At 33.6% G+C, this 27,152-nt stretch overlaps 1 protein-coding gene across 1 annotated transcript in view; it reads left to right on the top strand.

The window, feature by feature from the left end:
• LOC145291622 (uncharacterized) overlaps window positions 1-26,943 on the top strand; it is a 110,537-nt gene extending 83,594 nt beyond the window's left edge. Inside the window, exons 9-12 of the mRNA XM_080137697.1 lie at window positions 1,550-1,634; window positions 14,149-14,320; window positions 25,370-25,475; window positions 26,521-26,943. Of these exons, the coding sequence (XP_079993823.1) occupies window positions 1,550-1,634; window positions 14,149-14,320; window positions 25,370-25,475; window positions 26,521-26,528 (371 nt within the window). The 3' untranslated portion in view covers window positions 26,529-26,943. The remainder of the gene's footprint in view (window positions 1-1,549; window positions 1,635-14,148; window positions 14,321-25,369; window positions 25,476-26,520) is intronic.
• The last annotated feature ends 209 nt before the right edge of the window (window positions 26,944-27,152 follow it).

Genomic DNA, 27,152 nt, shown 5'->3' with positions numbered 1-27,152 from the left:
TATATATATATTATGTAGGAGGACTGTTTCACTGTATCACAGATTTAGTGTAGCTAAATAAGCAACTGCCATAAGCTGAGATCGAAACGACCGTCTAGACAGCAGTCGACACTTATAACTCCAAGGTCATCTGGCTGCTGCTAAGATAGGTGAAATCCATAATGATAAACCTTGTCAAATGCCGGAAGCTTCATTAGTTTACATAAAGACGCAAGAAAAAGAGCATATTTTAATTTCCACAGACGGACTGTTTCGCTGTATCACAGTTCTTCGTGTGGAAGACATTATTTTTAGAATTATTGTTTGATTTGAACATATTAAAGCATAAAATCGATGTCTATCAGGTTGGTGCAAAAATAATGTATGCTTTTTACGCTTAACTATATATATATATATATATATATATATATATATATATATATATATATATATAAACGACATTATTTTTGCACTAACCTAATATCACAATTTTCGAGGATACTACACCTTATTCGGACATACGAAGAACTCTTTATATTTATTTAATAAAATCTTTTTATATCATTGCCATAAATATGAGATTTTATCGGCCATTGCTGAAACTTAAGTTTATTAGATTAAAATGTTTTTAATAATGTTTCTCAAGAGAGAGAGTATTTCCAACGTACGTCCTCATCAGTGTTTCAAGTGATAATTTCTGCTAATCGATCTATTTGAACTCAGTAACAAAGTCTTTCTTGAGTCTGGTATTTGACGCCTAGGCTGCCAGAAATTAGCATGTGCAAAGGAATTACTTGCAAAATTTGTTTTATTTACCATATAAGCCGCGGTAGTACAAATATATGCAATAACTTCAGCAATTATATACATGAGGAATTGAACATTTTTCTTTAAGTCGGTGGCCAACCACATTATAAATTCAAGATGTCCGCCAATGTAATATGCAAATTAGTGAAATATTACAATTTATTTTGATAATCTTACTTATGTACTACAAATGTCACATACATTGTTTAGTATACAATAAAATGTAAAGCTTACAATTTTAAAATAGGTATAAAAAATTATTTTTTCTATTAAAAAGTCAGCGCTCAAGAGGTTTAATAGTGGAAGAATCACTCAATGATGCTGAAATGTATAGAATAATATCATTAACCTGCTTAGCACGGCTGTTGTAAAGTTGTGGTGGGATACTGTTTTCAACACTGGTTTTATTTGCAATATAAGGCACAGCAGCATAAATACACACAATAAATTCAGCAATAAGTTTCTATTTTCATAAGAAAATGACATTTTTTCTTAAGCGTAGATCAACCTCATTATGATTAAAGATGGCCGCTATCACACTATGCAAAATTATCAAAATTTAATATTTATTTTGATAGCCATACAAATTTCATATATATTTGGGGAGGGTGGCATACAATGAAAGGTTAAGTTTACAAAGTCATTTTCAAAATAGGTGGAAAAAAGCTTTTTTTCACAAAAAAAAACATAGGGTTAAAATCTACATGCTTTTTTTTAATTATTTCAAAGAAAACCATTGATCTTTTTTTTTTCTCTCTTTTAGTTCTTACCGGACTTCGCGTCCGACAATGCGACGCTCTTCCAGATTGGAATAGTAAAACAAAACTTCCGATTCTAAACGACCAGGGGTAAGTACTCTTATTATATATCCTTAATGAATTTCTAATTTCTATCCTTAATGATCGCCAATGGCTGTATATCACCTACCTCTTCTTTTATCGGTAAAGTTAATACAATCATGAGGAAGGCAGCGACAGATAAAATTTTACTTAGCAAACGGGGCTCCTGTTACATATTAGGGACCTTACGTCGGTAGGGATTAGGTTAGGTAGTGTGAATTTTGGCAAGGATCACATTTAGTGTATGTCAGAATAACCTTAATCTGCAAACAGAATTGTTTTCAGTGATAGGTTACATAAAGTTGAGGCAGAGGGTAACAAGTCAAACAATTAGACAAAACAAAGTCGAACGATGACGAATGGCGTCATGTTTTCAGGCTGAGAGAAGCTCAAATGTACAAATCAGTCTCTCTGTGGAAGCCATGCGAGTAAAACACTCTCAATAATGTAAAATACTGTAGAAATAAGCTAAGCGGAATATTGCCTCGATGTATGTGTCCTTGTGTGCCATTCATTTCGGTTAAGGTAGGAAGTTTAGGGATAAATAATTTGCTAAGATAACATTAGTCTCTCTCTTTTCACCTGAGTCCATTTTCTCCAAATAAAATAATTTATGAAAACTCCCAGCGTACGTCTCTTGTTGTCTTTTTTCATGAAAAGAAGCTTATTTCTTTAGAAACCACTTAACGAAACAGTGACGATAAAGGTAATAAAAAAGACACCATATAAACACGCAACACGTACTATAAGGAACTTGATTCCTCTTGTTATTGAAAACATTGCACTCCAAACTCAACTAGGAATTCCCTCCTCACTGGGATGGATCTTCATCTACTGATTCATTTTCATTACAGTTAACAGAAATCTCATTTAACTTCAACATTGATTTTACTCACACCACGTTATTAAACTAACTAATCCTGTACATATCTTCATACGGGTTTTCCCAAAATATTTTTAATCGCCTGAGTTGCCCCTATCGGGGAATTTCGATGAGACTTCCCAGCTATATTTTGCACGCCTCTAAGGTGTTTGCTTTTCGAACTCCACTTTCCCTAACTTCTGTCACAACTTTCCCCGTGAGATGGAGATAAATACTATGACCTAAAGGTCATCATATTTATCTGTCAATCATACAACAAAACCAATTTCACCTGGGGTTCCGTGGCTCCGTTTAATTTTGAACGTATGTTATTAGATATAATGTGCAACTGAAACCATTGCTAAAAGTCTCATATTTAGATTAATCTAAGCATCTCTATAAGAGATTCTCTTCGTCGGTATATTGGTCTGTCACAGCTAAGTTTAAAATAGAACGTTCGTCAGTCTGTCGTGCTGGGGTTAAATTTAATTGCCTTCTGTTGTTTCAACTGAGGTTTATGAGTGGAATGTCATCATATTTTAAATACGCAATGAGTATTAACTTATTTTGCATGAATCAGGCGATTCTATAGTTGATATTGATTTCCTTTAAGTACCCGGGGATTTTTAGAAAGTATTCTAACTAGAAAGATCTCGGGTACTTCAGGTAGAAACCGCGTGAAGATTGTTAGTCACCGTTAATTTGTTGGTTTTGCTTTGTTGTTCCTCTTCTTTCCTTTCTCTTTTTCTTTTCTTTTTCTTCTTCTCTTAGTAGTAGTAATAGTAATATATATATATATATATATATATATATATATATATATATATATATATATATATATATAATTAGGATAGCGTGTGTGTTATTTGTTTATTTTGTGTGTCATGCTAACATCTGAGTGACTGTCGTTTAATTGTTATGAACTTCCATTTCTTGTAATAAATAATTTTACCAACAATTCTACATAACTTTTGGTTTCGGTTTCGATTATTGATGATGGCACTCAAGTCATTTATTTTTTTATAAATAATTTTACCAAGAATTCTTCATAAGTTTTGATTTCGGTTTCAATTGTAACTTATGGCGCTCTAGTAATCTATTTTTTTTATAAATAGTTTTAACAAGGATTCTTCATTTTGGTTTCGGTCATAGCTGAAGGAATTCAAGTTATTTATATATATATCGAGAATATTAAAATATATAAAAATCGAGAACATTAACTCTATAATAATATATACGAAATCTGCAAGAATTAAAATATTGTATTTAAGCGTACTTTACGACCGGGCCTTTCTGCAAGCTTAGATAAATACTTTAGCAGTTTTAACATAAGAGCTTCAATAAATCGGAGCGTTTTCATCTACGCTGAACATCTACAGAATGCCAGCTTCAATATATTACATATGAATGAGTTCCCTGTGGAATTATCACAGGTCCCGCTAGTTCATAATAATAATAATAATAATAATAATAATAATAATAATAATAATAATAATTCTGTGAGATTGGCAAATGTGGCAATATGTACATTAAAGAGGTCAAAGGTCATAGCACCTATAACGTCATTAACATAACACAACATAACATAGCAATACCATCCAATATGGGATGTCACAATTCGAAAAATATAAATGATATGACTGTGGTACACTTATTAACCCTTATCCTCGAGTGGCTTTTGGGTTTTGTTAAATGGTAATTCTTTAGTAATAATAAAAAAAAGTACCAGGAATACTTCAACAAAGAAAAGCCGTCGGATAATAATTATTGCTACAATATGAAATAAATCTAAATCTCGTTATCAGCATCCTATGTGTAAATGCTTCCGTGGAACGAACTTATTTCTAATTTGGTACTTTCAGGTTGTCAGTCCGTGTCGCTAACCATTTAGCCACTGTCAACTCCCAAACTAAACCAAATAAGAATCAAGGTCGGATGTTGTTAAAATACGCCCATTCGATTTTCTCAGGTTTTTATATATCATTCCGATGTTTTCTCTGAAAAGGTCAGATGATAAAACCTGAAGGAAAATTTTAATATTTTTTTTCTTCATCCGCCCTGTTTTCATTTTTGATAAAATAAATACTGCTTCCTTTTAAATGTATGCCACCTTGTTTGATGTACTTTTGAGGCGCATATGATATTATGCGTGATCCTTTCTTAGATAGTATGTACGTTACGCTTTGAAATAAACCAAATATAATTTTTGAAGGCCAAACGGCTTCAAAAAAGGCCAAATTCGGGAAATTTGGTTACAAAAAGGCCAATCTGGCAACCTTGGACAAGAATCTGAAAGTGACCTTCCTTTGAAGCAGTTTTCTTTTCGAATATCTTTATAATAATAATAATATGTGATCGTTGTTGCAATGGTGCGAGAAATGTGCAGTGGTTTTTCGTCGAGGAAAGAAATCAGCGAAATGTTATATAAAAATGAATATTGGAAAGAAGCAGGACAAAAAATGAAGAAAATTATTCCTCAAGAGGTGCTAGACATAAGGAGTAAATTAAAGATTGTCTTTTATGTGATTTCCTTGTTTATATTAAACGAGCAGCGGAGGTGCTTAAATATGATATTTTAATTTGTTCAGATTCCGTATATATAATTATAGTTGTAATTTCAAAAGTAAAAAGAAAGTATTTGAGCGCCATCAGCTAGAATCGAAACTGCAAGCTGGAAACTTTACCACTGTACCAACGTGACACGTATATGAACCAATCAAAAATCAAAAATAGAAAATTAAAAATAAACTAAGGTGAATGTACAAAATGTATAACGATTTTTCAATTTGAACCGGGTTTTTTTTTACCTCTTAAAAACTATTTTAACCGGCTAAAGACCCATAAAAGAAGGACCCGTAAAAAATCCAATCGTTTGAGGCCCTTAGCGCCACTCTTCGACTTTTAGTTTCGGAGGAGATAAAGTTTGAAAATATGGAGACGGAAAAACAGACGGATAAACATATAGCCTTTTATATAGGGTTAGGCAGAGCAACTTTTTTTTACACAGGAATCACCACATTACCAAGGCCAAGAGGCCACTTGAGGATAAGGGTTAAAGAGTGTACAGTAGAAATTGGACAATATAGTAATCATTAGTAATGGAAATTCAGTAAACTTGTTAACTTATATGGAACGGCTCACCAAGAACTTGTTTACGTTAGACTTGAAGACAACCATATTGTAGTCAGCCGGAAAGCAGGAAAACGGAAGACAATTCCACAGGCGTGCAGTTCTAAAAAAGAAGCTTTGTTCATAGAATCTACGTTTAGGTTTAGGCACAGATAAAGAGTGGGGGAATTATTGATAGTGTTTTCAGCTAGACGGGTGTTTCTTGTGAAAGTTTGGCGAGGGGGGATCATAGACTGAAGCGCAGTAGAACACTTTCCATGAAAATAACGATACATCAGAGACAAGCTCGCAACATCTCTTCTGTGAGATAGAGGTTGCAGGGAAGAGAAAAGGACATCTCCCACCAGGCTACGAAGTCTATTTTGAACTCTATCAAGGCAAGACAAGCCCTTTCTAGCAGCTCCTGCCCAGATGTGCCAATATTCCATCCTTGGACGTACCTGACTCTTCTACTGGATCGATAGCAAGATCCCACCATTTTTCCAGCGGCCTTGGCAACAGATTTGATTACGTACGTGTTCCATTTAAGATCAGGAGTAACGGTCAAGCCCAGAAGCTTGTTAAAACTTGAGGCCTCCTGAAGACGAGAGCCATTCATTTCAATTGATGCCAGATGTGGATCAGAATGTTGATGATGTAAAGAGAGAAGCTTGGTTTTAGATGCATTAAAAGTAACCAGCCACTCCTTTCCCCATTGTATCACGTGCTCAAGATCAGAGGAGAGAGAATCGGAGAGAACTTGGTCGTTTACTGTCTTAGATGTGCTACCATAAATGGTATTGTCATCAGCATAAATATCTACAAATGATGTAAGGATGTGATTTGGAAGATCATTAATGTAGATCAGGAAAAGAGTTGGGCCCAGGATGGACCCCTGAGGGACACCAGCATTAATACTGTGAGCTTCTGATTTTAGCCCCTCAACTACTACTCTTATGAACCTATCAGAAAGAAATCATTTAATAATTGAGAAGACATTTCCAGCTATACCATAGCTAGAGATCTTGTGAAGTAAACCTTTATGCCATACCCTATCAAAGGCCTTAGATATGTCAAGAGCAATTGCCCTAGAAAGGTTGCCTCCGTCAAGAGATTTGCTAATCCTATGAGATATAACTATAAGCACATCTGCTCTGCTGTAGATCTAGCAGAACGGAAATCATATTGAGTGTCACTAAGAAGGTTATTTTTGTTGAGATGGTTGATTACTTCTGTGTTTAACACAGATTCCAGCAACTTACTCGTGACACACAGAAGACTTATTGGCCTGTATTAAGAGGGGGATGAGAGATCACCTGAATTCTTAAATACAGGGCATACTGATAAGATTTTCCAAGGTGATGGGACGCTATTCTCCTTAAGACAACGTTTAAACAGTTTTGTAAGTATGGGTGCTAGTTCTGGTTGAAGTTTTTTGAGTACTATAATTGGAATACCATTAGGGCCGGTTGCTTTACTGGAATCAAGGTTTTTGATTAGCTTAGCAATATCACATACAGATGTTTGTAGATCACATACAGATATATGTATATGACATAGCGTGTTTTCTGATACAGGAGGAAATATTGGGGGTTGGCGGGCTTGGTTGCAAAGGGTAGAATTCGCTGCAAAGTTCTTGGCAAAGAGTTTGGCTTTGTCTGATGCTGACGAGATTACCTCAGGTCCATTGATGATAGTTGGGATAGAGCACACGCTTCTGTTCAGGATTCTATTTGCTATTTACCAAAACTGGTGGGAACCAAGCCGCTGCTCAGCTACTTTTGACTTGACGGACTGAGCATACAACTCTCTTGCATTCTTTATTACTTTCTTACAATGGTTGCTGGTAGTCCTGAAAGCGGCTTTAGTTTCCATACATCTATTACGTTGGAAGCAGTGGAAAAAGTGATTTCTGTGCGCAATGGCAGCAGCACATTCTGGAGAGAACCATGGCAGACTGTTAAGTTTTTGCTGGAACTTTTTCGAGGGTATGAAACGGTCTATACCTACAATTAACCATTCCGTCAGGTCTGATACTATAGAGGGCACATCCTTTTTAAACATGGAACTGTGAGTTAGATCCGATATAAATGTACGGAAGCTATCCCTGTCAGTGTACGATGGAGAGATACGTCTGGGGACATTACATTTCATTTTTATCTTAATTGATACAACAGAGTGGTCGGAAGATCCAAGAGGAGAGAGAACAGAAACTGAACATAGTTCAGGGCAAGTTGTGAGAAAAAGGTCTAGTAGACTCGCATACTGGCTGTTAGTTTCGGGCACACGGGTGGGTTCGTGAACAATCTGAGTGAGTTCATAAGCAATGGAGAAATCTTGTTTGAGTGGGTCAACCATTCCACGTTGTCAACATTGAAGTCTCCACATACGTTAATGTTAGCTGAAGGATAAGCAGATAGGACTTGGTCAATTTTCTCAAATATGCTTTTAAAGATAGTAACTCCGCTGTTGTGGGGGCGGTAGAGAGTAAATATAAATGCAGTAGTGTGAGCTAATGCAACCCGGAAGCACATATAAGGTAAGTTAGGATAATATCAATTAAGTAGTGCAGGTATACATGTAATTCTTTGAACTGCAACTAGTACAACATTTACATTTCATTTTTTTACCCAGTTTAAAGATGATATCACTAAAATGGCGTCCATTATTCGCTTTACAATGAGTTAATCGAACTCTAAAGTTTCGGTCAACTCTTTCCAACATATCGTGTTCCTATTTACTTGAGACAAGTAAATAGGAACCCACACAGACACATACACACACAGCCACACACACACACACACACACAATGACACACGCACACACACATGTGGAAAGAAGTAATCACCGATTCTTACCCACACACACACATACACGCACATGGCGCATAACCACTCACATTTATACACACGCACGCACTAACACAGACACGTCAAAAAGGAAAAAAAATCATAAAAATATTCACCAAATAGACTTAACACTTTCCACCCACCAAAAGGACTTGACACTGACCGAATGAACTCTTTAACAACCTCACTGGAGATATCCAGTCTCACATACACATACCTTTCGAAAGCACAATCGTGTTAGCCGAACTAAAATTATCTCTAAAAAGGAATTCCATAAACTTTTCTACAAAAAAAAAACAACTTCTAACTAAAAAATATATGAAGAGAGCTAGATAAGTCTCGAAACGCATTATGTTGTTAGTTTGAATTGGTTGTTTTGGTTATTTAATGCCGAATTCGGTTATTTTATTTATTTATCCATTATCCTTTTGTTCTCCATATTGCACATTTTTGCAGTCTCTCGTGCTGAGATTATTAACCTTATTGTGCTCTCCGTTGTGTACTATTCTAGTTCTTTTTGTGTCATTTCGAAAGTTTCCTTTTCGCGTAGAGTCGGCCAGCACCATTCATTTGTGCAGTGCATTATTTACGCTCATGTTGCATTCAGTAATTTTGTAGAAGGTATTTATTCTTCAAGCTCTTTGTATATTCAATCGTTAGTTTGTAGTGTTTGGTTTGGTTGTTTTATAGAGGATTTTATTGGGGGGGTCCATGCCCTGTAGAACATGAATAAGTTTTGCAATGGTAGATGGAAAATGGTTAGATTATTAATGTTTGATACATTTTAAGTTAGGAAACCAGTTATAAAGTGGGTGAGATAGAAAGAAAAAAAGGAAAAAAGAAGGAAAAGGGGGAAAGGTGGGTTGTTGTTTTTGGCTTTGCAGAACATAATAAAGTTTTGTAAAAGGAAGTAGAAAAACAAAAAGGATCAATTTTTGGTGCATTTCATTTCAGGAAGCCAATATCTTCAGACAGCCTGATCTGGTAGCACTTGAATTGTTGTTGGCTATACTCTTATATATATATATATATATATATATATATATTAGTGAAAACAAAGGGATGTAATGTTTACCTGATATACGCTATGGTAAACTTCAAACTAATAATACATTCTATCTAAAGAACTATTTTGCATTTTGGATCAACTTGAGAGGAGTTTCATTCAAGCTGAAATATTATGCGTGGTTTGTTTTTATATTAGTTTTTATATATCCAACTTTTTTTCAATTTTTTTAATTGGCAATTTATAACTACAATAAATTGCGATTTCACTTAATGCGTTAACTAGCAAAATCTAACATTGCTACAAATATAATTTGCTGATTTCTTTATGTCCTCTGATGAGAAGTATAATAAGAATAGCAGATATATAAACGTACATACATATTCTTACTATGTTCTTGTTTTTCTCTTTCTGTCTCATTATCTCTCCGTCTCTTATTATTTTCCTATTTTCTTTCTTTATATCGTTTTTCCTCTTTTTCATATTCTTTTCTTTTTATGTATTTCTTTTTTCCTCTTTCTCTTTGAATTTGTGTGTTACCTTTATCTGTTAATGTGTATTTAAATTTCAGTCTGGACCCCTTTCTGTTTTATATATTTTTATTTACTATTTGTTCATATATTAGGGATCCTATCTCTGTTACGATTATGTTAGCTAGTGTAGTAAGCCCGTTCTGTAGAATATAATCATTCTCGGGTTTGAATGAAAGATGGTCGACGTAAAGTTGAACCATGAAGTAACAAGTCAAACAGTAGACAAAACAGGCAAACGAAGACGAATGACGTGAGGTTTTCGAGTTGAAAAAGACAGCTTTTCAGATCGAGGAAGCTGTGCGAATCATACATGGTCAATGATGTAGAAAACTGGTAATCTAAGCGAATGTTACCGATTTCTCAATTCGTAGGCAATACTCATGTTAGTTAGATTAGGAAGTTTATAAGCAAAAAGTTATTAAGATTGCATATCTCTCTCTTGATTCTATTGTTTTAAATAAAACCTTGAAGAAAACCCAGAGACCGTCTCTTTGTGACCTGTTTCTTCATGACAAAAAGCTTATATGATAAGACGAAACGGCGGTGATGAAGAGAATAAAAAGACGCGCGCATAAATACAGCATGTGTATGTATACAAGAACATTTTGTTATAGCTCTCTCCCTCTCTCTCTCTCTCTCTCTCTCTCTCTATATATATATATATATATATATATATATATATATATATATATATATATATATATATATATATCCTTCTATCCTTCTAATTTTCTTTATATATATATATATATATATATATAAATATATATATATATATAAATATAAATATATATATATATATATATATCGTTCTAATTTTCTTTTTATCTTTTCGTTTAACTCTTTTTCTACCGATTTCAACGATTTTTCTTTTCTCTCCCTTTTTATTTTTATTTTTCCAATTTTACTCTCCATCCTTTTCTGCTTTATTTATTTATTTCCCCCTTTCCTTTCTCACTTTTTCTCTCTTTCTCTTTTACTTTTATCTCTCCGTTTAACTTTTTTCTAGCGAAACAGCTTTTCCTTTCTCTCATCCTCTCTTTCTCTCTCTCTCTCTCTCTCTCTCTCTCTCTTTAAGTTTTATATTTTTCTTTTTTACTCCATTTCCTTTTCTATATCTGTCGTATTTTTTATTCTTTTTATTTTCTTTATTAATTTCTTTCGTTCTTTTTGTTTTTGCTTTCATGTATCCCATCTTTTTTTTTCGAAAGAAATGCCACTTTATCTTTGAGAAATGCGGAAAACAGCAGGTGCGACTCTATTTCTTGTCACGCATTCCACTGATCTTATCAAATAATGATTCCCTCTAATTTTTTTTCTCATAATGGTTTTTCTCCTTTAGATCACAATAATACGAAATAATAAATAATTTGCGAGTTGAATTACTTGCTCTCAATCTTCCGCTTACGTATTTCAATGCAACTACAGGATGTTAAATAAGTAATGATCCTTACCTACAAGTTATCTGATCTTTCTTAAATTTGGCATGCATAATGATCAGTGCTATGACAACAGCATATTCTTTTCATTGTTTTGCTCTCGAGTATATATCCGGCATAGTTAGACACAATTAATCAACCGATAACAACATCACTCTATATATACAAACATATAAGATATCGATGGATATATACCTGAGAATCAAAACAAGGAAAATAATATGCTGTTGTCATAGCTCTAATGATGATTTATATATCGAAGAGTCATGTGACAAATTATAGCTCTGAACTAATTGTGTTTTTTTTTTATTTATAGATGCTTGAACTAGAGCAGGTGTGAAATGAATCATGTTGAGTGTCACGCAGTGATCCGGTTTTAGTATTTGGAAGGACACACTCCATAAGAGACTTTTGATGAAAATGATTTATATCTCCATAAGTTATGTGGCAAATTACAGCTCAGAATTAATTTTGGTTTCTGAGTTATATTTATTTGCACAAAAAGACTAATAGCTTTGTCAAGCTTCGTTGCTCTACCGCTATAAGTGAATCAACGGCATTCATTATTGAACGCCTCTCGTAAAAAGCTTGTCCTGCTCGTCGTTTTGTAAGATTAACGTTTGAAACTGAGATCACTATAAAATACTCTAAATAAAATGAAATTTGGGGAATATATTGGTCAAATTTCACAGAAATTGAAAGTATCTAAATTTTCACGAAGGACATCCACCTCCGCTTTGCTTACTATACATAAAACTTAATTAAACTAAATTTAGCCAATAACTGGACCACACGTGCATATCAGCTGTGTCCAAAATTTAATAATGGTCGATTTATTAGTTGAGAAGTGCCTCATGTACGTACAAATATATAAACATATACACACACGCAAATTTATACGAGAAGAATAACCATCCCACGCCCACGGCGAGTAAAATTAATTGCATGAACTGAACAAGTTTGCACCGCATTTATGTCCCTTAGATAAAAAATAAAGATATAATGCTACTAAACTTTATAACGTTTCAGCGTTATTTACACGGTAGCTTCCCGACTGGGTTTCAATCGGATTTCCCTGCAGAAGCTTCACATGAAGAACTTGTCTAGGTGCCACTACTGCAAAAAGGTTTCTTTTTTTTTTCCTCTGTAATTAAAATCAAATGAAAGAGGGGTTTTTTTTTAATTTCACATCTATGGTACATCTTATCAAATGATCTCTTCTTTGCAAATTACACATGGTCATTTTCAAATCCAGCAAATACTTGTTGGTCTGTCCTTTTAAGTAAACAAAATTTGTCCATTTCATAGTGCGGTTAATTATCTAACTGGCAATTGCATTACTACTTACCATCGAATGGGTGTTAACCTTAATAATTAGTGACGTGCTAATATAAAACAAATAACACTTCCGTCGGTCAACGGATGACCATAGGTTGTGGTAAACATACGTGGACACATCCATAAATATTAGTTTAACTTTTAATAACTTCTTATATATCGAAGGTCATTGTTTGAATGGAAAAGTTTAAATGACACCGTAAGGGTCCGAGGTAACCCCAGAACGGAAGTTATTGAAACCACGTGACTTCCCGATGGATATTTTCTGTCTTTTGTCTGACGATATTTGAAGTAGATAAGGTGTGCCTCTCTCGTGATTAAATGCTTTAAAAATAGTATTAGACAAAATGAATAAAGAAGAAAAAACAATGACTGCCGCTTTTCTTTGTATGCCTCCGATTTCATATACAAGTAAGATGTTGTGGTTGAATAATAAGCTTGATTTTTCAGAGATTGGGTTGATTTGGATTTTGGAATATCAATCTCGGACAGTAGTGTGTTGAATTTTGGATACCGAGCTTTGACACAGTGTGCCGAATTTTTACAGTAGCAAGCCTTAGCAGCAGTGTGTCGATTGTTGGAGTAACAAGTTTTAAAAACAATGTGTCAAATTTAACCCCGGAAATTGTTAATTTAAAGTGCAAAATAAACAATCTATTTCGAAAAGTGCATAATAGTTAACACTAGATTATTTATTAATGTTGTATTTATTGTGGACTATTATCCTTGTCTTTTTCTTAATTGTTTCACGACGTTTCGGCCAATTATTTCTCTGGGCTTTGGGGCCCGAAGCGCAGTTGATAAAGACGTTGAATCTCTGCGGTTCTTGGTAGGAATAGTCGGTTTCAATCCTACTCAAAGCCAGCCAGAGGCTTACTTGGTCAAAACGTGGTTAGACGACAACAACTATGGAAGGCAGTAATTGTAGTGGATGCACTCAGTTGATTTAGAGTTCCTATTCCGTCGTGGTTACTATCTGACGCAGGCCATAGAAATAGTTGTCCGAAACGTCGTGAAACAACTAAGAAAAAGATGAAGATAATAGACCGCAATAAATAAAAAATTAATAAATAATACTCATCTCAATAATGAATTCCAATTAAAAATAATGTACTAGATTATTTATCCTCATCTCTGTTCATCTCTCTCTCTCTCTCTCTCTCTCTCTCTCTCTCTCTCTCTCTCTCTATCAGTAAGTAAAATATGCGTCTGATGTTTTCTGCGACTCTTCTTCTCTTTGTAATAAACTTTTATCAAAAACTAAACATCGGCGTCCGAGTGATTGCAATCACAGACCGGGAAGAACATGGTTATACACGCACCGGTAAGTAAAATCGTGACACAAGGCTAATATTACTTTCCTTTGCTATTTTCTTTTTTAATTACAGATGTCCGACAAGTGACTGGTTAGTTGCGCCTTTTCATCTCGCACCCGGTGGTGATGCTCATGTTGCAATTACAGGTATTTTTAAGGCGTTCAAATTTTCCGGTTTCCCTTCCATCTTTTTCCGATGCAACGTTGAATTATGTCACAGCCGCCATGATAGGCGCTGTTCGCCAGTAAGTACATTTCGTTTTTATATTTCAATTAATTTTGAAAAACTCGCCATATATATATATATATATATATATATATATATATATATATATATATATATATATATATATGTATATATATATATATATATATATATTATGGCAGTTACGTTTCCTAGAAGTACATCCAATCAAACAACATGTCTACCAAAAGTGCTCAATGAGTAAACAGAGCAGGTATATTAAATTTATTTATACAAATATTGATGGCTACATATGTGCATACATGTTTCTGTAATCACCAGTTACTGGGGAGATTACGTCTTCAGGCCAAGAATTACCCTTGAAAACATTTTGAAAGAGTTTTCAAGGGTAATTCTTGGCCTGAAGACGTAATCTTCCCTGTAACGGGTGATTACAGAAACATGTACGCACATATGTAGCCATAAATATTTGTATAAATAAATTTTATATATATATCTATATATATAAAAATGTAAATGTTGGTTCGTTCGGAGTTAATTGTCTAAAAACCACTGGACGGATGGCTTCCACATTTTGGTATAATATGTTTACCATATCCATGTGTTTTTTTATATATTCTTTTTTAATTATAACATTATACTTAATTTTTCTATGATAAATAGGTGGATTTCTTTGTACCGAGAGGCCATTTTTTTTATTTAGGGACAATTATTTATTACCGCTTCCTGTCACGTGACCAGTGTTACAATTTAGCGGTTTTCCTGCTAGATCTGGAGATTTCGTTTACAATCTAGCGGGAAATTCTAGAAAATCTGGAGGTATTTGGCACCCAGACACTCGCATTAGATTGCTTGAAAATACTTTAAAACATAAAATAAGCTCATTCATGTAAGTAAAAAAGTAGCATTTATTGCCTTTGGTAACAATTATTTATTGATTATTTGTTTTGTTTTTCACCTTTTTTTCGACTAACCATTCTTAAATCTCACTATAAAATCGATTTTTCCAAGTACATTTTAGGTGGGGGGATTCCAATCTCCCCGAAGGGGTTTGTATTACTGTACACGGGTTTGTATTACTGTACACATAGATTCGAAAAAGTTGTCAAAAAACAAATATATAACAAATAAATGTTATCAAAGGCAAGATAAGTTACTTTTCTGCCAAACTGGCTAGTGATTTTCTGGACATTTCTTTCTCCTGATCTCGCGGGTTTTTTTTAAATCTCAGTTGACAACATTGCATCACTAAAAAAACACCACAGGCTTAATATAAACAGAATGTGTTTACAATATCGGTAAATTTTCAATGGGTTTATTGATAATGTAACCATGTGATTGAACTTTAATTTAAATTAACCACACGTGGTCGCAAAATGAATGCCGACGCTCAAAGTGTATACACATTTTGATTCTTCCCTTTACTTAAAAATTCACCAAAAATCAGGAAATTAACGAATTTTAATGAAAATTGCAGTATTTTTCAAATAATGATCGCAGAAGATAATGAACTAATTATTTTACTTAACTCTTGGTGAAAATGTTTTATTTTGTTTAAACAAAAAATACCTTTACTAAAATTATGGTTTTCAGTAGTAAATAAAAAACGCAAGAATTTATTTTTGCTTTTTTTAAAGCATCGTAATTTTGAACAATAAAAAATAATTTTTACAGTAACATTACGAAAAAAGCCCCTTAAGTCCGTATTAATGTATTCGATATAACTCGAAGAAAAATGAATTATCGGATACTATTCAGGAAATTAAAGATTCAATTAGATTCCTATTTCAGTCACCTAAATTATTTAGGGTGAAATGAGTTTAGGAATTTATAGCCAAACCTAAATATTTTTTTTTGTAAATATCCAGATACGCTACTACAGAACACCGACCACTCTAATTTGTTTGGGGGGATGTGATGTTGCGCGCCAACATCACATCCGCCTCCCCCCCCGCTCGCGCCCCCAATGTACAAAGTAAAATCTTCAGAAAATGTTAAATGGTGTTCTAATTGGTAAATATCGGTGCGTTACTTACGGAAAATTTGAAAATTCGATGTTCCAGGTAAAAAAAAAAACCAGATAAATTACCCCCCTACTCCAACTTGGTGTGCTTTCCTTTCCTTATTTTATTTCTTTTTCAGCTAATTTTAAATTTTCCACCCAAAAAGCGCTATAATGTATTTTTGAAAATTAGAAAATTTTATGTCCTGGAAAAAAAATCACCTCCCCCAACATAGTTTGCTTGGTGAAGCCGTTGTTTATGCTACAGCGTGCATGCGCGTAGCATAAACGGATGCTGCAAAATGGTGGAAAGAAGTTCGTGGGTTCAGGGGTAAATACCATGCAAATGGTAAATTTGCCCCAAGTTTGACTATCAGATTCGTTGTCAGCGACCTCAATTACCTATAAAAAAACAAATTAGAGTGGTCGGTGTTCTGTAGTAACGTATCTGGATATTTACCTTTTTTTTCTTGCTTAAAAAAATAGCATTAATACAGTAAGTTAGGTAAACTGACTTTTTCGTTTAAAAATGGAATTATTTCCCTTTCGTTATTAACTTTTTTTTAATTTTTTTTTAATAAATATTTTGTGTTTTATATACATAAAGTACAATTGTTGAATGTTACTGTTTTGATTATATTCGTTTGGGGGGGGCACAATTAAAAAATTAAGAAAGATTAAAATGAAGCAAAATTTAAGTTTCCGTTCCATTTTTACAACAACCGTAAAACAGTGCATACTCAGCAAGTTTTATCGTAATTTATAAGCATATTGAAACACTAAATCAACATTTTATTTATTTTTTTGCATAATAAATGATGGAAGTATTTTTCTGTTTATTTTCTTAACATCTGTTAAAAAAAATAATTTGTACATTCTCTTGAAAAAAAGAATCACACTTTTCTCTACTTTCACATGTGTTCCATTTTAACAAACTGAGCCACAGCAACGCGTGGCCGGGTACAGCTAGTATATATATATATATATATATATATATATATATATATGTGTGTGTGTGTGTGTGTGTGTGTGTGTGTGTGTGTGTGTGTGTGTGTGTGTGTGTGTGTGTGTGCGTACTGATAAGCCTGAAGAATCCTAGAGTGGATGAAACGCGAAATATTCAGAGTAGCTTAATCGCCATATATATTTTATAACTTACTAACTAGCTGTACCTACGTATTGAGCACTGTTGAAGTAAATACTTTATACTTTCGTATATTAATTTATGTGAGTAAAGGAAGTATGTATCTATATATATAAAAATGTAATTCTTGGTTCGTTCAAAATCGATAGAACCATATTTCTACATTACCAATTTAATTGAAATTTTCAGAAAAGTTATCTGTAAAGTCAAGGAATGTTTGCATGTTATTAAAATAAATTCAGATCGTTAAGATCGCAAATTATAAAAATATATTAAATAAAATAGAAATATTTTTCGTAACTGCGAGACTGTCCGCCATTTCATTTCCGGTAGGAATGCGCCTTTCACGTGAACCACACGTTGACGACTTTCGAATTACAACATTTAACTATCTAATTAATAGATGGGTAAAAAAAAATCCTATTTTTTAAATTATATATATATATATATATATATATATATATATATATATATATATATATATATATATATATATATATATATATTGGACGTTAACCTTACAATTGAATAAAAAACATATCATAAAACTTTCATTAAGCTTGGAAATACGATTTAAAAAATAGCGCCGATCGGTGAGTGCACTAGCACCATTTGTTTATCTTAAATGTTTTTTAAAGCTTTTCTTAATTTCTTATGGTATTGGAAAAAAAAGAAGGTAAATATGAAGAATTACTCCACCCTCGAAAATTCCTTTAAAATTACCACTTTTAGTGGTTTTCGGGGTCGCTGAAAACGACAATAACGTTTATAATTAAGGCAAACGAGTAGTTTCCAAGATATGAAGAAATGCTAGTTTAAAAAAGTGAAGGCTCACTTTTCCATAATAATTTACCGTAAAATGATCACCCACTTTGTGGCCACGATTTGGGGGGGGGGCTTTCTTTCTACCCTTGGAAAATCCTTTAAAATTACCTGTTTAAATTGGTTGGAGGGGCGGGGGTGTTTTCGCAGCTCCGGCCGCCAAATACCCCACACACACAGAAAATGCCCCTCTCTCAGGTAACCAGAAAGTGGGTGCTCATTCTAAGTTAAATTTACATTGAAAAGTGATCACCCACTTTTCGAAAAAGTAATTTCTTCATATCATGTAGACTTTCTTTTTGCGACGGAAACGGTTTGTAGATTCGTTTTTAGTACACGGAAATCTACAATAAAATATTTCGTTAAAGTGAAATAATACCGGATTTTTGGGGCAGATTTGCCGTTTAGTTATATAATATCCTCAAACCAGGTAATCACTAAAAGGGACTCTTAAAAGTCGTCACCTGTATCGAGCAAAAGTTTAAAACCACTGATTATATGTCAGCCTATGTCACAGTAACATATATTGAGTGAGTTCCTAACAGTATTTTGTATAGTTTTTTAGTTTAAAATCATTTTCCCAAAATTTCCACAAACTTAAGGTGTTCGATACAGTCTGTCGCCATTTGTATTTTTCAAATATACCGATAAACACTGCATGTTTTTCAACCGATTAAACATTATACATTACATAAAAACACTACAATCTTATCCAGTTAGGTAGAACATTTACTTTTCTTGCCTTTGATAACATTTATTTGTTATATATTTATTTTTTTACAACTTCTTTGTATCTGTGTTTAGTAATACAAACCCTTTTCATTTAATGTAGCGTTTAGTCGGCTCGAAAAACAGTGTTTATCGGTGTATTTGAAAGATACAAATGGTGGCGGACACTGTTGATTACGTTAAGTCTGAGAAAGTGAGTTAAAACTAAAACAAACTATACAAAATACTCTCACAAACCCACCGATTATGTCAGCCTAAGTCATGATAACATATATTCTGTGGGTTTTTGACACTATATTGTATAGTTTTTAGTTTTCATCTTACTTTCCCAAACTTAACGTATTTAACAGAGTCTGCAACCATTTCTGTTTTTCGAGCCGATTAAACATTTTACATTACATAAAAACACTAAACAATTATCCAGTTAGGTAGAAACGTAACTTACCTTACCTTTGCTTTCATTTATTTGTTTTTTGGACAACTTTTTCGATTCTGTGTATCACTCAAATATTAACTACTAACTCACATTTTTGTATACAGAAAAAAAAAAATATTTAGCGTTTCAACATTTTTGCTACGTTCAGCTTTATCCACTGATTGTTGGTCGAGCCCAAGCCATGATTGACGGTAATCCCGAGGATCAGGATCCAATTCTGCAAGAGTACCATTTTTTTTTCGCCACTTTTTTTTTTTTTTACTTTTTGGAGTGGATTGCTGTACTAAGAATATAAGAAACATGCATTTTCTCTTTTCATTAGAATTTTCCATGACACCAAATTGAGCCACAGCAACGCGTGGCAGGGTACAGCTAGTATATATATATATATATATATATATATATATATATATATATATATATATATATATATATATATATTAGAGAGAGAGAGAGAGATAGAGAAAGAAAGAAAGAAAGAACGGCGCGAAATATACTAGAATTGGATATTTTAGATCCTTTATCTAGTAGAATTTATGAAAGTCGAGCGTGTTATTAGAGATCTGTTTAGATATCTTAATCTACACAGCCGATCTGTAAGCGAAATAGGGAGGTCGATTGGGAGATATCTGGTTGCTCGTCTATTTTTGTCGAATACGCCGATAAATAGAGAATATCAAAATCACAAGTTTGCAGATTAAGGTTTAGCTGGCTCCGCTTACAGTGCAAGCAATTCATTTAATAACTCGTACTAGGGTTTCTGATCCACACAGACACAGCACAATATAGAAAAGTATGTTATGTCTTGCTATAAGGATTAATCTCAAAGGCTCTTTAGCAAAAAAAAAATTGAAATTTACAGAATCTTTCTTAATTTGTCTCTAACAAAATATTGATCAAATTCAATACAAATTTAAAATATTTAAATTTCCAAATGGGTCTTTGTTTCTATATTATGACCCCTAAAACACTTTCAAATACTTCAAAATAATTTTATTACTTGATGTCTAATACCTTTTTTAATGACTTTTCCCTGTTTACCGAGGAACCTGTGCTGTTCTAGGAGGCCCACCCTCCCAGAACGCTGCATTACGTCTTTGGAGTGAAGTAAGTTTATTGATTACTATCAGAGGTACCCTACCAGGACATGCCGACAAGATACCAAGGCAATTTATTATAAGTCGGGGTGCTCATTCTTCAGAGGTGCTGTCTTGGCTCTCTCCCGTCTTCCGACCTTGTGTCACATTTTCCAGTTGTTACTGTAGATTTTAGTTTTGTAGTCTGTAAATGAGAGTTTAAGAGTTGTTATTGTCATTTTAGTAGTTTCTTTCCCAAGTGTATTTGGTTTTCCTTAATATACTCACTACAGAAATTAAGAAGCCGTGATTTCTGGAAAATCTACAACAGTGTAGAATGGGCAATCGACAATTCCCCAATTATCCAATAATCATGAGATTGTTTGCACGGCAAGTTTAGCCAAAATTGAACTATCTGAATTTTCACGACGGCTTCTGTCCCTTCTTAACCTCTTATTCATAAAACAAATATGACCCATATTACAACCACTCATGCCTAGAAGCTGCATTCCAAAATCCATAATAATCGGTTAATTAGTTTGTCAGTGTATCCTGTAATACAAGTATAAACGCGCATACCTTCCGCTATGTAAATAACGATAAAACAAATGAAAAGTCTCCATTTGTAAAAGTATGTCGTCAAATTCTATCAAATAAAATCGATACCTTTGAGTCTGCTGTCTAGGAAGACGTGCGTCGATTTTAGGATATGACTTGACAAGTCACCAATTATTACAAGTTGCGAATATCGGTCATTAGAAATGATTTCCATGTATTATTTGATTTCGGCATGAAACTTTTTTCTTTCGACCTAGCGTCTTTATGAGAAGCAATGTCTGTCGGTTGATTAGTCTGTCACGTTTTAATTTGAGATCATATTGGCATCCCTAAAAGTATGTATGCACATATGTAGCCATAAATGTTTGTATAAATAAATTTAATATATATATATATATATATACTGAATATATATATATATACTAAATATATATATATACTGTGTGTATATATATATATATATATAACTACTTCATTTACTCATATAAACCTAATATACGAAAGTATAGATTTATGCGTAAACTTTAAGTATTTACTTCAAAAGTGCTCAATACGTAGGTAGAGCTAGTTAGTAATTTATAATATATATATATATATATATATTATAGGGAGAGAGAGATAGAGAACGAAAGAAAGAAAGAATGGCACGAAATATAATAGAATTGGATATTTTAGATCCTTTATGTAGTAGAATTTATGAAAGTTGAGCGTGTTATTAGAGATCTGTTTGGATATCTGAAGATTGAATGGGCGTATCTTATTTTAGAGGAGGAGTCTAACTTTTAGCTATTTCGTATCCAACTGACGATAGCGTAAACGGTAACGCCTACGGATGGAGCTCTATATGTTTTGATTTCGGTTTCGATTGTAGCTGATGTCACCCAAGTTATATATATATATATATATATATATATATATATATATATATATATATATATATATTACTTTTGAAATTACTGCTACATATTGGATAGCATATAATATGTAATAATCGATATCGATTATATAATAATATTGTTTAGTTTTTACGGCAAATCAGCCACCGTAGGTCATTCTATGTCAGATATTATAATCTGAAAATAAATAGTTCGTCGATAGAAAAGTTTAGATCGGTAATAGTTCACCTAGATTTCTGTTAATGTTTGTTCTATAAGAGTTGGACATAGTCTGTTTTTAAATACTCTATTATTTAAGGGGCAGGTACTTCTTTGAATAGCTTTGCAAGGGTTGTTGCGTGATAGCTTTTCTTGCGAATGTTCTTATATTTTTGGCAGTCGATCAGTATGTGACTGACTAAGAGTAGTTGTTTGCAGCAGGTACTCCAATTCACTGTTTCTCCTTTAAGCACGTAGGCGTGTGTAAAAGTATATATGCCCAATTCTAATTCTGCTTAATATAATTTCTTTCTTAGGTTAGGTAGTGATTCTAATTCCCAGATGTTTATAGAGTTTGTTATTTGAAACCATGTCCCATGTATTTTGCCATTTTCTTCTTATGTAGGGTTGGATTTTGGTTTTGTAGTCTGTAAATGAGAGTTTAAGAGTTGTAATTGTCATTTTAGTAGTTTCTTTCCTAAGTGTATTTGGTTTTCCTTAATATACTCACCACAGAAATTAGGAACTCTTGATTTCTAGAAAATCTACAGCAGTGTCGTAAATAATGGCCAATCGACAATTCCCTCACTATTCAATAATCATGAAGTTGTTTGTACGGCAACCGAGAAGGCTAACATACTTGCCAATCGGTTTACCTCAAACTTCACATTGGACCCAGCAAATCACTTCCTCCCTGACTTTCCTTTGCCGACAGATGCCACAATAGATGATCTGAAAATCAATCTTTCTCAAGTACAGTTTATCATAAAAATCTTAGACACCTCAAAAGCATGTGAACCCGATCTCATCCCGGCTGTGCTATTAAAAAATGCTCCGCTGAGTCTGCTTCAGTCCTCGCCAAACTATACAACAAATGCCTCAACGAATCTTGCTTTCCTGGCTGCTGGAAAACTGCTTCTATATTACCAGTTTATAAGAATTCTGGCGAAAGAACTGACCCACTAAATTATTGCTCCATTAGCCTCCTCCAGCTTTTCGCCAAAATATTTGAGTCCATAATTAATCAAGCTCTAGTACATCACCTTACGCTAGCTGCTAAACTTCTGACTGACCAACAATACGAATTTATACAAGCTCGTTCTACAGCAGATATCCTTACTGTAATCTCTGAACATATATACCATACACTGGACAAAGCAGGAGAGGGTAAAGCGGTCGCCCTAGATATATCTAAGGCTTTTGACAGGGTTTGGCACGATGGTCTTCTCAGGAAAATCACATCTTACAGTATCACTGGACGAATACTTAACATAATTAAATCATTCTTAGATAAGAGAAGAATCCATTTTGTTCTTGGCGGTCGTGCATCTAAACAATATCATATAAATGCTGGTGTACGTCAGGGATCGATTCTTGGACCTTTATTATTCCTGATATCTATAAATGATCTCTATGATAAAATTGTTTCTGAGATGAGTATATTTACAGATGACACCACACACTATAACAGACACGAGGGGAAAATAATTGAACACATATCTAAGGAAATGGCAAAAACACTAGAAGAATACCTCCAATCCGTAGTGGAATGGGGACAAAAATGGATGGTCACATTCAATGCTGCCAAGACTAAGCTTATTTCCTTCAATAATTACAAGAAACCTTCTCAATCACCAATAGCTATGACTAAGCATACATTACCTGAAAGTACTTCTTTCAAACTCCTCGGCCTAACGTTCACGGGGAACATGAGCTGGAGCAGTTACATTGAGAGCATTGCCAATACTGTACCGTACTAGGAAGCTACTTACGCCTGAAAGTATCCTGTATCTCTAAAAGGCCACTATTCGCTCATGTATGGAGTACTGTTGTCACATTTGGGCTGGTGTATCTGCTACTAGTATCTCGCTCTGGACAGGGTTCAAAAGAGAGTCGCCAATCTGATAGGTCCTAAACTGTCATACAAGCTTCAACCTTTGTCCTATCAACATAATGTTTCATCCCACTGCCTGTTCTACAAGTATTTTAATGGTGAATGCTCCGACTAACTACAATCCCGTGTACCCCTCGACGTAAATACCCCCGACAAACCCGACAAAGAGCAAAGTCACACCCCCTACCCAGAAAAGATCCCTAGATGTAAGAAAGCCTTCTACTCTAATAGTTTCTTCCCCAGAACTGCTAGACTTTGGAACTACCTTCCGAGTTCCTGGTTTTCCCAACTGTACTGACATGCAGAAGTTCAAATGTAATATGAACGGACATATACTCCCTACATAGTATCCCTGCAACGTATATCTCCGATAGTAGCCCCTTACATCAACGTGGCACTGTGCCTTGTTTGGGGTGAAAATGGATTTTTTTTTTAAATCCATGCCAAGACAACTGTTTTACTATGATCTTTTAAATCTTATTTTCAAGACGGCCGGATTAAATAGGCACATTTTATTAGAGATGCTAACAGATGAAATGGCCTGATTAAAAGGACATATTTTATTTTATATGTGACAAGGTTGAATACGTGTATCTTATTTCAGATGAGGTGTGATGGAATTGATGTACCTTCAGATTGAATGGGTGTATCGTATTAAGAAGCTTATTTTAGGTGTGGCCAGATTGATTAGGTGTATATTATTTGAGATATTGTCTATTTCAGATGTGGTTTTGATGAAAGGGGTGTAGATTTGGCCATATTAAATGATTTATGTTATATGTGTCTATATTAAATGAATGTATTTTAGATGAAACCAGATTGAATAGATGCGTCTTATTTTATATGTGGACAGATTGGGTGGCTGTATCTTATTTCAAATTTGGCTGAATAGACATATGGTATTTTAGATTTTGCCAGATTATAAGAGCGCATCATATTTTAGAGGTGGCCAGATTGAATGGGTGTACCTTGTTTAAAGTGTCGCCAGATTGAACTAGCATATCTTATTTTAGATGTGGTCAGCTTGTATGGGCGTTTCATATTTTAGATATGGCCAGATTGAATAATATATTCCTAGTATATCCATAAGAAGCTCTATCTCTTGCGCTTTACTTTTACATAACTTTTTTATACGCCTAATTGTTTTTTTTTCTCATTCTGTTACAATATGTCTGCCACCGATTATATTTGAAATAGCATTTTCATCGTTAAACGCGCAGATCGAGTAGACGCTTCTTAACGAAGATTCGTGTCGATTCTGTCTGATGCCATAATTATTTTGAACTCGTTTTATTCTATGTTTATTTATTTTTATTTATTTATTTATTTTTTAGTTGAATTGTCGCAGAGACATGGATCGCTTCCGGCGGAGTAAAATCAAGCCAAACAATATGGCGTCGACTAGAATAGCAGTACAAAGTGGAAAAGCAATGAATTTACGTAAGTTCAGCGGTTTGTTAGTATTACTGGCATATAAACCCGTTTCTCTAATACAATACATGTTGCCAATTGTTAATTGTATACAGTCAGTTAAACACAAGTCACTATTTTATCCAAAACTGTAGAGGGAGTTCAATATACATTAAAAAAATAAATAATTGTCCAGCTAAAAATTTGAATTGATAATATTTTTTTTTAATCGGTACTTGTCAAGAACCTGACCCAACTTTGCGTCGGTTCCATCCGCTCTGGTTGCATAAGAAACCGGAAAAAAACGACGCGACAATTGCCAGAGGCGATACTGTCAAAACCATTGGAATCAAAATTGTAAAACAATAAAATAGTTTCTGTAAGTGTAAAAACGTATGGTAAAACTTGCAAACAAATATGCTTTATGACAATCAGACTGGCTTTGGTGTTGTGGGAGGTCATGTTGGTGATGGTCTCGACGTATAACCAACAAAGTAGTCCAGCGGGTTCAGGTCGATGTAGGAAGAGGAGCCAGTGAGGGAAGGTACAAAGTCGTAACACTCCTTTTGAAGCCAAACCTTTTTATCGTTCCACACACACAATATATATATATATATATATATATATATATATATCGTATTAATAAAAGTTGAATCTGCATAGCACCGTTATATGTCTTAATTAATTTCGGTTTGTGTCGATCCGTGACACCTTTGCATTGTATTGACTTCTATAAATTAGCTTTGTATACACACTAATCAATGCTTCAAGTAAACTATATTAACCTCTTATTTTTCAACGGTACAAAACATATAGAAATGGATAATTAGAAAGAAATCGCATATTGGTTGGTTTAATTTCATAATTAATTTATTTTTATATAAAGTTTTGTTTTATTTTCGGCCATAGAATTTGTTTATTTCAGTAAATATTCGATTAATATAAAAAGAAAAAATAGTCATTTAATATCTAACTGTAAAAGTTATGTTAAGACTAAAAGACAGACACATGTAAAGGTATCTTATATTTCTATTAATATAAATATTTTAAGTGTAACTGTTTTTTTCTCTTGCAGGTGACTAACGGCTTTTCACTCTTTTGGAATCTAAATGCTCGTGAAACCCGGGAAAAGTGTGGTTTAATGTTATCAATAGAAAAAATAGCAGGACATGATTTTAATTTCTCTCGAATCTTACGGCATACATTTTATTCTTTCATTCGTAAAGAAAAGAAAACCAATAACAACAAAACATAATAACGTTTCCTATATACTTTCATTTTTTCTTTGCATAAAATAAATTTATGCTAACCGTTGATACAGTTTGCTTAATGTTTATCTTCTGAAGAAAAGCGTATATCCTTGAAAATTCATGGGCAATGGTTTTTCTTTATTTGAATTTAATGGATCAATGAAATTATAATTTATTCAATTTTATTTTCATAACATATTTTCCCATTTCTTTAATTGGTCTATCTAGTATATTGGACGCTGTGTTATCTTAAGAGCATCCAATCTGAAAAAGAATACATATATTCATCTTTACAATTCTGTTTATATATATATATATATATATATATATATATATATATATATTGTGTGTGTGTGTGTGTGTGTGTGTGTGTGTGTGTGTGTGTGTTTAATGTTTATGTAATCTTACGGTGTACATATGCTTTCATTAAAAATGAAATAAATTTGAAATACAACAT

Source organism: Euprymna scolopes, chromosome 12 (genome assembly GCF_053919585.1).
Source record: "Euprymna scolopes isolate OS-2025 chromosome 12, ASM5391958v1, whole genome shotgun sequence".
Taxonomy (NCBI): Eukaryota; Metazoa; Mollusca; class Cephalopoda; order Sepiida; family Sepiolidae; genus Euprymna; species Euprymna scolopes.
The sequence above is the reverse complement of the archived record's forward strand: the minus strand, read 5'-3'. Positions and strand labels throughout refer to the sequence as shown.